Raw genomic sequence first — 13,294 nt, 5'->3', positions numbered from 1 at the left:
AAGTTTTAACATAAGTAATTCATATGTAAAAAAAATATTCTCTATTTCTTAAGCAAAAAAAGGAAAAGAGAGAAAAGATGATTAGATTAATAAATTTTGAACCTATTTATTTATTTTTTAAATCAGAATTTACCACATGATAATATCAAAGCCTAAGTCACAGCCACACATCTTCGGCCCACTTAGCAGAAATGAATATGATATCATATGTCAAATCAAAAAACTACAAGTTTATTAAAAATTATATAATAGTGTAGAGATATATTAAAGAATGAAAGTAAAAATATACATAAATGATTTGTATCATACATTGATTAGAATGACAATTGATATAAATAAACTGATTACCGGTTACAAGAAAAGTTCAAAGTTTAATAATCATTATTAAAATATATTCCAATAATAATAAAAGCTTTATGATGAGAAAATTAAATAATAATTTGTACCTTTTCTAATAGTATATTTTCAATTATTAGAGTTTAGCTGAAATTATCTTAATATTGCAAACCAGAATTAAAATAATTATTACTGTCATTAAAACCACATAAGTTTCAAAATAAAAGAAAAAGTTATATAATCAACTGGCAGTAAATGTCATATATAATAACCAAATTTGATTGTTTTTTCACAATAACCTTTTAATTCACTTTGTTCTAAATTAAAATTTCATGACAAAGCTCAAAAGCCACTTATTTTACTATATTAATAAATTCTTGTTGAAAATCAGGAATGAGATACTTATTATTGATAATAAATTAAAAATAAATACTGTATATAATAGATTTAGAGTAAAAATTAATGATATTTATATAAAATATGCAGGCTGATTCCTATGGCTTAGTTATGCCGAACAAATTGTTTTAAGGCTTAGTTTTAAAAAGCCTTTAGCCTTTACTTACATATCTGCTTACATAATAATAAGAAACCTGTTAATCATACGTATTGTTTTGTTCTCACATGATTTATTAGAACATAATCTTTATTTAACGAGGATACTTTTAAAATTGTAATACGATTGCGCCACGGCTGCAAAATTAATTATGGCCTATATCACGTGCAGTAATGTCATAAGTTTTTTTTTGCAGTAAGATATATACCCTAATGCCGACAAAAATTTTATATAAAAAATAGATCATGATAAATTTTTAATGTATAAAAAAATTTTTTGAAATAACAAGGTTATATAAGAATATAAAATTTATTTTGTAACAAATAATTTATTTTTCGGAAATCTTTGCTATGATATCATTCCTAACCTCCAATCCTCCATGGAATAAATAATACTAAATTAAATTTTAATGAATTTGGATTTTTTTATTTCTACAATAATTTTAAAAGATATTTTTGAAATTGAAAAAAAGAAGTTTTATCAAATCATCATAGAATTCAAAGAATTTTAAATTCATAATAAAATAAAATTTCAATATGCCGCATTTGTTCTAGGTTATCAGTAAATTTTAATGATAATATAAAAATATTAAATGTTAAATTAATTAATTTTCTTTCCTTCTTTTTAATTATTTAAATTAATTAATAATATTTTATTTTAGTTATTACTCAGGATATTTTTTATGCAAATTCAATTTTGGTGATAAGTTTTATTTGTATAATATTTCGATATTATTAAACGGTGACATATTTTTTCAGGAAAATTTTATTGATAATGAGTATATAAAAATTGAAAATTAAAATGATTTAGGTCATTTTTTCTATCGCAATGAAATAAAAAAAAAAACGGAAGATAATAATCTCGCCGTAAAATATATAAACAGATTATTACATTTGAAGATTAAATATTGAAAATAGAATAATATAATATATATCCTTTTTCTGAATATAATGACGTTATGAGCAATCTCTATTTTATTTCAAATTCTAAATTTCTGTTTATCACTTTCTATTCGCCTTTTAATTCAAAAGAAGATAAATTAGCTATAAAACAAAAGACCGATAACTTCCTTTTAATTGAATTATGTAGAAATCTTATTGGATAATTTTATAATTTCGCACTAAAAACAAAATTGTTAAATAAATTCTTTTTATAAAAAATGTTTAGAAATTAATTTGATTTTAATATGGAATTATTTGAAACTGACCTTCTATTAATACCAGGGAGTCTCAAACATTGAAAATAATTACGCATAATCACAAATCCTCAAATATTCCGAACTACTACTGAGTAAGTATCAAGATATCGAAAATGAAATTTTTAAAATGAAGAAAAAAGTGTTTTTTTTTTTAACTATGAAATCTCTTTTTTTTCAAAAAAAAAAAAAACTAATCCAAAACGTATTACTTTTGTACATAAATTATATTATTTAGGTACTTCATTATAAAATATTTTAATATAATCTAATCGGGTTGGAATTTATTAAAAAAAAAAAGAATCGAAGAATCCAATCTTGATCATCTTTCAAACGAAAATGTTTGAAACAATTGAATATCCAAAATTATAAACATAATAAATCAAAACAATAAAAAAAAATGTCAAATTTAAAATTTATCCATAAATGAGGACAATGGAAACATATGAAAAAGGGTCAGCTACGATACATTACTACACGTGATTCCGTGATTAAGTTATAATAAGACAAAGGTAATATTCTTTTATATATCGGAACAGACGCTACTTTTTTTTTTTGTAAATTTTGAGATTTCATAAGAATATCTAGAAATTACATTTCCGAACATTTTAATTTTTTTTAAAAGAAAATTGAATAATATAATCCTGATTAGAATAGATTAGAAAGATCTATAAATGTAATTGAAATATTATGATATTGCTTGCGATACAGTTAAACAACAGTAAATTTATCTGAACGTTCAACATGAATATTATTAGTAAATAAAAATTCTGAAACACTAATTCAATTGGATATTTATTTAGTAGTTAGATGAAAAATTTCTGTTGTCAATTACATAATTATCAAACATAATGTATATCTGCTTCAAATCACCTAAATAAATCATAATATCTGTCGTATGACATTCCAAATAAAAATATTTGTAAATATTAATTGTCAATTTATCTGTCAAAAAATAGAAAAAATTAACTGTCTGTGGCATTTAGTAGGTAGCGTGCAACTTGTATCAAACGAACACGCAATCCACTTTTTTTGCAGGTCTATACTATACATAGTTTTTTTTCGATCAATTCGATTTTTTTCCCAATATTATTCAGCTTTCATCCAATCCTCCCTTTTTATCTTTAACACTTACAGAACTCGCGATTTAGAAACAAGATTTTGTATAATTTTGTATAGTAAAAACATTGAAGAACTTGCTGGCAAAGTTGGTTGAAACTAAAAGCGCCAAATTATCCAATCACGTAACTACTTCATATGATATCCCTCATTTGTTATTTCTCCACTCACATTTGGCACATTAGAAATAAAGACGTGATGTGATCAATCCAGTACCAAATGGAAAAAAATCAAAACTTCTATAATGTATTAAAATAGATATATCATATAAATTATAATGTTAAAAATATTTTATTTCATCCAACTTATTAAATCACAAATAATTAGTTGTTTACAATATCAATAACTCTAATATAAGATTCATCATATTCATCATATTTTTGAACTTTAATATTATATAATTCAAATTCTTTTACTTCATCTTTCAAAGAAACCAAGTCTTGATTATTAATAAATATGGCTAAATATTTAGCCCTTTTCTTTTTCATAATGTATTCTTTTATATGAGGTAAAATATCTTTGACTTCCTCTTGAACTGTGATTTTAATAAATAACCTTTTGATAAGAGTATTTTGAGAATTTCCTAAAAATATTTTCAATAGTTTACTTGGTTTAATACTAAAAAATTCTAATTTTAAAAATCCTAATTTAGAAGGAAGAATTTGTCCAATTGATGAATCGTCATAATAATCATAATAACATTCAAATTTTATATCAAGATAATTAAGATTTTGATTAATATTTTCAATTAGGCTAAGTGTTGGATTAATATTATTATAATTGGGTTCTATTAATGAAAAATATTTAATTTTTCTACAGTATTTTATAATTAATTTGAATAATTGTTGTTTTTTTTGTATTGGTAATTTATAATGGCCAAATCCAAAATTTTCTAAATCACTACCAAATTTTTGTATTAGCAATTGTAATAATTCAACATTTAATAATATTTGGTTCATGATCAAAGATTTTAATTTAAATGGTCTAATAACATTAATAATTTGTTGAACAAAATCAGAATTTAAAGAATAACAATAAATAATATGAATAGTTTCTAAAACATTCAATTGATTGAATATTTCTTGAATATTATTAATTATTTCCTTAAAATCAATTATATAGAATGTAATTATTTTCAAAGTATTTGAAATATTGGAATTTTTTAATGATGAAAATGAATAGTATAAAAAGTTATTTTGTTCAAATGAAATTTTTTTGAGATTCTGTTGTGTATTAATCATTTGTGTTAACCATTTTTCAACATGCTTAGTCCCTTCAAATTTATAAATATTAATAATTCTAATATAAAATGATGAGATTGAATTACAATTAGAACATAAAAATTTTAGTAAAAGAAAGAAATTTGTATTAATATCGATATATATAATATCCATATAAAATATTAAATTTAAATGTCTAATATTGCAAGTAAAATTTGGATTTTGTAAAGTTAATTCCATAGTATCATTAAGATAGTAATTACGATCATCATATGTACGTACTTCAACTTCAAAAGAATGTAAATTTCCTTCATTTTCAATAAACATTTTAAATAGTAATCTATAAACTAATATTGAGATCTCCAAATGTATAAGCAAATTTTTAGTAATTAGTTCAATAAAACTAGGATAATTTTCCCAATGTTTATCATCCATTAACCAATTTTCAATAGAATAAGCAACTTTATGTGTATTTAAACGTTTAATAAAACTAGAATAATTGAATAATGTACTGGAACAATTTGCTATTAATTCCATATTCACTAATTGTTTACAATTTGCCATTAATTCCATATTCACTAATTGGTTTACATATTCATTAAATTTTGTTCTATCATCCTCATTTAAATTACATAAGTAAATTTCAATAAATTGAAAATTTTGAACGTGAGTTGAAGAAAATGGATCTTCCCATAACAATGGAATTGCTAAGCGACACCATAATTTGTTGACTAAAATACATGAATACAATGTTGAAAGATCATTCCTAAAATACTGTATAATTTCACATATTAATTCAGGTAAATTTCCTAAAAATAGTTTTGAGTATGCCATGTTTGTGAAGAAAAAATATATTCAAAGGAGAAGTTTGTAAGTTTGTTCGCATAAATTTGATGACTATTTATAGTCGATGTGTGTGTTTGTAAATAGTAATATTACATAATATTAATTGCACATGATTTAATGTATACTAATTTGTCAGTCTTAAACATTCAGTATTAGTTGTTAATTAATACTTTAAGTTTTATACTATGTTTGTTTTAGTGTTTGGCAACTCTATAAAAAAATTCTGGAATAAATGATCGTTTTTCTAGTTTTTATTCCAAAGAAACTCAGACACGTGATCATTTTTCTGAAAAATTTGTTCATATTGTTACCAAAATTTTTGCTTAAGATAGAATTAATCAAAGAAAATAGTTGAAGATCGAACAAGTCACATGATGTAGCACGCAGAAATCCTATGATTATGGCTGAGTTTATTACAATATGAAACATTTCTTATAATATATTTTAGTTTTATTAGTTACTTACATTAATTAACCACTTTTAGTATTATTATTATTTTTGACTCATAAGTATTCAATTATAAGTATCAGTTTAATTATTATAACCGTAGAAAATTGCTTTATTAGTTTAGCTAGAGAAGTTTCTTAAACTTTACATACTGTTGATGAATCATATAGAACTTATACGAAATGGTAATGGAAAGGTTTTTGCAGATAATTGCAATGGAAAAAGGACAATTAATTGATTATTCATATTAGTATAATAGGATAATATTGATAAGTTCAAACTGTCATGTGTGAAAATGTAAGCATATATAGAGCAATATTTTCTTTTGAATAAAGATTGTTAACACCTGGGTAAATCTAACAGTGAGTTTAGATTGTGTTATCCGAAGTATTGTGTTTTTGTATAATTTGTTTGTTAGTTTTTTCTTTGTAGTAAACTTTTCGCGTGTTTTATTTGTTTTACCTTTGTGTTTGTTATTATTTGTTTGATAGATTTCTATCTTTAAGAAACTCTTACATTTTTTACCATCATTATTAATTTTCTACTGAGAATTATTAGTAATACTCTTATATTTAGTTACAATATTATCAAAACACTTATCATTTTATTACTTGGCCTTTTTGTCACGACTGTTCAATTTGACATCTATGACGTTAGTTATCACTTCAAACCAAATCGGTGATAACAATATAAATAAAAATGTCTTAGATCAATAAATTAATAAAATGAAACGTGACTTACGAAAATTATTAAAGGATGAATCAATTGATATATATAAAAAACCAATTGACTTCATTTGATTGATTACACAGGTGATCAGATCTTCAAATCTGGAATTGGCGTTATTTCAGATTTTCTCTCAGAACCAAATCTGTCCAAATTTTATTAGTAAAGTCATAATATTTTATAAGTCGATATCAAAAAAATCTTGATATATCAAAATTTTTTCAAATTTTTTTAACATACGGTACCTTCATATTATTGTAATTTTTTAAAAAAATGCTTAATTCCGGTTGAAATGATTAATTTCGACCAGAATTAAATTAAATTAATTATTTTATATCCAAAATTCTTCACAAATATCTCATACAATTTTTTTATTTTCAATTAAATTTTAAAAATAGTTTCACTTTTCTATACCTTAATACACAAAAACCTAACATAATTATCATATAAAATCCGGTATAAAAATTTATTGTATATGTTCTATGTAAGCACTGGACATTTTTCATGTATGTTATTGATCACTTTATAATAGTGATACACAAATTTTGGTCACTTTATAATTAGTGATATACAAAATTTTGATCACATTATTATAAAATAATAAATAAGATACGCGAAAAAGGTCTCAGTTGCTTTACGTCATACATATCCAATAACTTTATTATCAGTCATGTTTATGATAACTGATTTACACTAGGATGCTACTCTATCATGTGGCCTTCGGCCATATGATATACATAGCAATCCTAGTGGTAAATCAGTTATCATCTACAACATGACCGATAACAATTACATATTGGATGTTTTGATATACCGGATATTTTCTCTAGAACAAACCAATCTAATTTATCGTAATCACCTGTGTAAATGGATATTTAAATATAATTTTCTTGAATTTAAATTATCTTTAAATATATAGTAAGTATATTATAAGATACTGTAATTCTCATTTCTGTGTTCTGAAATTTAGAAACGGTCTTGAATCCTTAATAGGATTAAAATTAATACATTTGAAATGAGAAGTTTAATCACGTAATGTGTGTATTATGAAAGAACAAAAAAACTGAGACTTATAACGAGTGATACGGAAAGTTGTAGAGTCGGATCAACCAACTGAGTACTGTATGATATTAAATTGATGATGTGTATGATCACTTGACAACTTTCGAAATTAGTTTATACAGCATGATTTGTGAAACTAATACTAGTATATATATAGTATAAAATCATCTTATGATCTGATAATCTGGTCAGTTATACACGATATAAAATAAAGAAAGAGAAAAATTTTTTTTCACGCGTTTAAATACCATTTATTGTTTTCGTGTTAAACAGATGACTTTTCACTGTGAAATAAACATGTCTTATACTAATTTTGTTAATAAAGAAGATATCATCTATGAAGAAGATCTTGTTTCGGAGGTAAACTTGCTTTTTACGTGTATATTCATAAAGTAAATATATTATAATAATAAAAAATTTCAATTATATAAATATATTCTTAATTAAACAGGAAGATAATACAGAAATATATATTACAAAAAATATCACAGTTAAAACGATAATTCACTCATTAACTCCATTAGAATACCCACCAACTAGTGAAGAAGGAACTGCAATAATTTATCATGTTGAAGGGTGGCAAAATATAGAAATGGCATTTGAAGATGTAATATCAGTTAATTTTAAATTATATATTATATTAAAAATACTAATTATTTCATTATTTTTGAAGGTTCAGTATTCTATGGGTTTGCCTTGTGGCCAAAATAAAACAACTTGTACATATCTTGGTGATATTGCTGTAATTAAAAAAGATAGAACATGCCACGGAGTAAAGATTTGTGAATTTGCAGATCCAGAACTTCGGGAAATGGAACACAAGTCGGTAGATCCTAACTCAGATTTACGTTTAAGAATGAGTAAAGAGTTATCAACTGATAATGTGAATTATAACACTTTTGCGTAAGTATTTGGAAACTTAAGGTCTTTTATACTATTTTTAGTTGTACAATAATCCTTGTCATGCATAATAGCGATCATTTGCTTATTATTTTTATTTTAGTAAATATTTAGCTGCATACAAAACTGAATGTCGATATATGCGTGATGGAGTTCAATGTAATGGAAAACCTATATTAAAATGTTTACGACGTCATGATGAAACTGTACCTCCATCATATTTTATTGGTTGTACTGGTTGGAGAATGAATGAAAAATTTCATCGGTTTATTAGTATTAAAGAAAATGTAGACCTTAACTTACTTCAACAACTTTTAAATGGATTATATGAGGTTAGATATAAATATTTTGAATATTAAATTAAATATTTTATTTGCTTATTTAATTTATTTAATATATACTCTAGGGAGAAACGGATGAACCAGTAAATAATTGTTATTCAGTATTCAGCAATAGTACGAAAAGAATATATTGTCGTAAGTCATTAAATTTTAATATAATTTTTAACTTTTACTGCTAAATTACTTCAGTTTATTCACATAATTATGTATACTATCAGCACATCCACATCGTTCAGAAAATACCATTACGCAAGGAAAGCTTATGAAAAAATTATGTGAAGTTAGATTTTCTAAACTAATTCCTGTTGATATTAAAAGCTGTCCATTTGTGATCCTTATATCAAAAGGAATTCATACTCATCCTCCGCCACCTCCAAACCAAGTACCTGTTACTATTCGTACACGTCTACAAGAATTAATTCACCAAGCAAATAATGATAATACTGATGTTACTCCAACTCATATTATAACAGGTAAATAATAAAAAAATAAAATATATAAATATTTATTTATATTTATTTATATTTATTATACAAGATTTTTTTTTATTTTTATAAAAATTTTTTAAATTCATACTAATTGTATGTATTTTATTTGATAGGAAATTTAATTAAAACTTATTTTGGCGTTGAATATCTTTCTGATATACATGCATCATTAAATAATACTGATCGTCTTCGGTATTATATTGATAAGATTCAGAAAGAAATTCATCCACAAGGGCAAGGATTGCTAGGAGTTGTTTACAATTATTCACGTAATATTAATAATTTTCGTGATTATGTAAAACGTTTAGGTATAAATTAAAAGTAAATTTTACTTTTTGTATTTAATTTATTTAATGACAGTTTTAAGGAAATAATATATTATTTTTATTATTAGAATTCTTTGAAGATGAACATGTAATAATTGTTTGTACAACTTCTGAACAATTAAATGAATGGATAAAGTGCAAACATTTTCAAATCGATTTGTCTTTCAAGCGTGTAATGGGTGAAATAAATGAATTTGAGATTAATTATTATAGTAATGAACATAACTTGAGTAAGTTTCTTACTATATGATAATTTAATATATTTTATTGTTTTTAATACTATAAATTTTGAAATTACTATATATATTAATTGATAATTGATATTTATTTTTAGTTCTTACATTTGCCCGAGTGTTTACTAATCGTGCAACAACTATTGCGTATCAAAGAATTTTTCGCGTTTTATTTGATCTTGTATTACAATTAACGGGTTCACCCCCTCAGTTTAAACATATTCATGGATCTGGTTGGAATTGCATCATTGCAGATCTTGATTATGCCCAAGCAAAAGGACTTGGATTGGCTCTAAATGAAATTGATAATACAAAGGACTGGGAGGAACATTTGGTTCATATTTTTAGATCTTGTTTAGTCCATTATAAAAGGTAATTATTTGTTTTTTTTTAAGTCTAAAGAAAAACTATTAAAAAAAGATATTATATTTATAAATAAACTTTATTTAAACAAAAAAACTAATTTATTTAATTATTAATATTTAGAAAAATTCGGGAAAAGGGTTACAATGATATTGTAAAGAACAAAATGATTGCACTTCTTACAGCTGAATCAGAAAGTGCAATTAATCAAGTATTTGATGATATTCAAGCAATTGAAGAGAATGCTGCAGGTTAGTAAAACTTAATAAATGAATTTTTATTGTAATATATATTACTAAATGGTATTATTTTTAGATTGGATTACGTTCTATCGTCAAAAATGGGTTATTGCGTCACTTAATAAATCCATGTCAAAAATTGCTAATGATGTTTGGATAACATCACCTGATAATACAAATGTAGCAGAATCGGCTCATGCGCTAAGCAATCGACGTGGAAGAGATCTTAAATTGTTAACGGCTATTTTACAGTATGTAGATATATAATTTGTTCTTTAAAAAATTATTATTTATTTATTAAGTTAATTTATTACAGTGGTCAAAAATTAGATAAAGAAAGATTTACTACCATTTATGTTCACCAAAAATATAATATACCAAATAAAGGACGTGATAAAGGTCTGATTTCACGTAATGTTATGTCCAATAAACGTAATGGTAAGTATATTTTTAAAATTTCAGTTGTAATGCTAAATAAAAATATTGTAATTAACATTAAATTGTTTTAATTTATAATTTATTTATATAGCTAAGAAGTTGACGAAAGTAGTTCCTACCAAACGTAAACAAAATGAACATACAGGTTCTAATAAGAAAACTAAAACAAATATTATTGAAATTGAAGAGAATGATAAAGAGAATATATGTACGATTTCTAGCAGAAAGATTAAAACAAGAAATGGTACTGAAGGGGATGATAAAGAAAGTGAATTTACTTTAAAATTAAGTGAGCTTGAATTTCAAGAACGAGCTTTAGCTTTAAGGGAACGTGAACTTATTTTAAGAGAAAAAGAAGCAAAAATTCGTGAAATGGAATTATCACTTGCCGAAAAAGAACATGTGTTAAATTCTACTAAATAGTCTAGGTAACAGCAATCTTTTTTTTTTACAAATTAAACGAAGTAATTAGCAGATCATTTCTATTTTGACCGCTATTATATCGGTATATAGAATTTTATAAATAAATCAAAAATACCACTAAAATTTGATAATTTATTAAGTTTTTACATATATTTATTCTTTAATAAATAGATTTCAGTAAAATTATAACATAAATTAAATAAAAAGCAATTGAGTATGAAATTGAAATTTAAAAAGTTATACATCACACATTTCAAATGTTAATAAGTATATCAACTAACATGTAATGTATTGTATAATTAATGTATTGTATGATTATACATACCATACTCAATACAATTTTAACGTCATACAATACTCAGTTGGTTGATCCGACTCTACAACTTTTCGTATTACCGACTTATAACCATTAATAGTTTTGTGAAAATATCATACATTTTTTCTATTACATTTTCGTATTGTGCAAAATGCTTCAAAAATTTTTTTATTTAAAAAATAAATCTTTTAATCATATGGCTATTGGATTTAACTGATATTTTATATAATTTTTAACTAACTCGGGCAAAGTATTTGCTCAAATTAAATAAAATACGATAAATCCAGATGATCAGATTACAGTCACACTTTATACATACTATATTTCACCCGAAAAGTATGTAAAATATCTATAATAACTCTCTTCCTCAGAGCAGCAAACTAGAAATTGATGAATGTTACTATAATATTTAGCTCGGTTTGATAAATCTTTTATGTATAGAACTATCAATCGTTTCTTGTCAAATAACAAAATACAAGAATTTCTATAAAGTTTAAATTGACATAATTTTAAAAATAGTTTTTTAAATACAAATGTTACGTATTATAAATATATAAAACTCGTCAAATTTTGATAAATATTATGTATGATTTGGTTTACTTTCTTTTTAGCTTAACAAAAAATAATTATGTTATTTATAATTTCTCATGAGAGCTAAAGAAAAGGATTAAAATAATAATATGGATAAACTTATTTTATTGCATGTTAAAATATAAAATAAATAAACAAATTATTTAAATTACAAACTAAGAATCTTGAAAGATATAGTATCTTACTACTCTAGTCTTTAGTGTTTAAATAATTTATAATAAGAAATGCTTCAGTTGTAATAGTGTTTATAAATACATCTGTATCTAAATGTCTAAATTAAAAAATTTAGTTAAAATTAAATAAAATTCAAACACTAATATAAAAAAATTCTTACTATCAGGAATTTCCAATTCCTCTTGTTCTTCTGAATGAAGATTAGGATTATTTTGAACCTCATCTATATTAAAATAAAATTAGAAAATAAACAATACTCTAAAATAAATTGCAATCATTAGATAATTATATTGAATACCATCAATATCAATATTCTTTCTTTGTTGTTGCATTATTTCTTCTCTATAATAATTGTTTTGAACATCTGAAGATTTTAAACAATAAATTAAATAATAATCATAAACAATTTGTGATAATTAAATTGCATATTTTGATTAAATTTACTTACCAGTTTTTGATGAGTTTATTTGTAATTCATTAAAAACTTGGGGTAAAATTTTACTATTATCTAAACAATAAATTATTGTCAATATTATTATTCATGTTAAATAAATGAACTAATGAAATAGAAATACCTTTATTAATTAACGTATCACTATCCCTTTGATTAACTGATTTACCAAAATCATCAACTAAAAAACATCAAATCAATTAGTTAACGCACATATTTACATTAATCTAATAATACTTACTGTTATCAGGAATATAAAAGTTATAAGGTTTACTATAAAATGCTAAAATTTCAAAATATTTAATTTAAATTATTTATAAAATAAGAAAATTTAAAATATTTTATTACCTTCTAATTCTTCTATTATTTTAGTTAAAATAGTATCATTAGAATTAGTATCCTTTAAATAATTAACTAGAAAAGTAAATAACTAGTTATATTACCTTCTGTTGCATTCCTTGGTTCAGGAAGATTTTCGAATTGATGAAGTTTACTTGTACTATTCAT

The 13,294-nt window shown here is 23.4% G+C and overlaps 3 protein-coding genes across 3 annotated transcripts; 1 reads left to right on the top strand and 2 right to left on the bottom strand.

Annotated features, from left to right (window-relative positions):
• Positions 1-3,526: 3,526 nt before the first annotated feature.
• On the bottom strand, positions 3,527-5,257 carry OCT59_002220 (uncharacterized protein; the record flags this gene model as incomplete). The annotated part of the gene is made up of 2 exons (XM_066144348.1): positions 3,527-4,476; positions 4,687-5,257. 2 exons carry the CDS (start codon positions 5,255-5,257, stop codon positions 3,527-3,529), a joined length of 1,521 nt encoding a protein of 506 aa, XP_065995518.1.
• Positions 5,258-7,801: 2,544 nt separating this feature from the next.
• OCT59_002219 (uncharacterized protein) lies at positions 7,802-11,255 on the top strand (the record flags this gene model as incomplete). The annotated part of the gene is made up of 13 exons (XM_025331283.2): positions 7,802-7,864; positions 7,956-8,111; positions 8,178-8,407; positions 8,508-8,736; positions 8,811-8,880; positions 8,964-9,218; positions 9,347-9,541; positions 9,628-9,789; positions 9,894-10,164; positions 10,279-10,406; positions 10,471-10,645; positions 10,711-10,832; positions 10,924-11,255. The coding sequence occupies 13 exons, from the start codon at positions 7,802-7,804 to the stop codon at positions 11,253-11,255; spliced, it is 2,388 nt and encodes a 795-aa protein (XP_025189874.2).
• Positions 11,256-12,425: 1,170 nt separating this feature from the next.
• Positions 12,426-13,294, bottom strand: OCT59_002218 (uncharacterized protein; the record flags this gene model as incomplete). Its single annotated transcript, XM_066144347.1, has 7 exons — positions 12,426-12,433; positions 12,497-12,559; positions 12,635-12,700; positions 12,785-12,844; positions 12,912-12,968; positions 13,029-13,070; positions 13,219-13,294. 7 exons carry the CDS (start codon positions 13,292-13,294, stop codon positions 12,426-12,428), a joined length of 372 nt encoding a protein of 123 aa, XP_065995517.1.

The sequence above is a fragment of the Rhizophagus irregularis genome, chromosome 10 (assembly GCF_026210795.1).
Source record: "Rhizophagus irregularis chromosome 10, complete sequence".
NCBI lineage: Eukaryota > Fungi > Glomeromycota > Glomeromycetes > Glomerales > Glomeraceae > Rhizophagus > Rhizophagus irregularis.
Note: the sequence above shows the minus strand (reverse complement) of the source record. Positions and strands in the feature narration are given on the sequence as shown.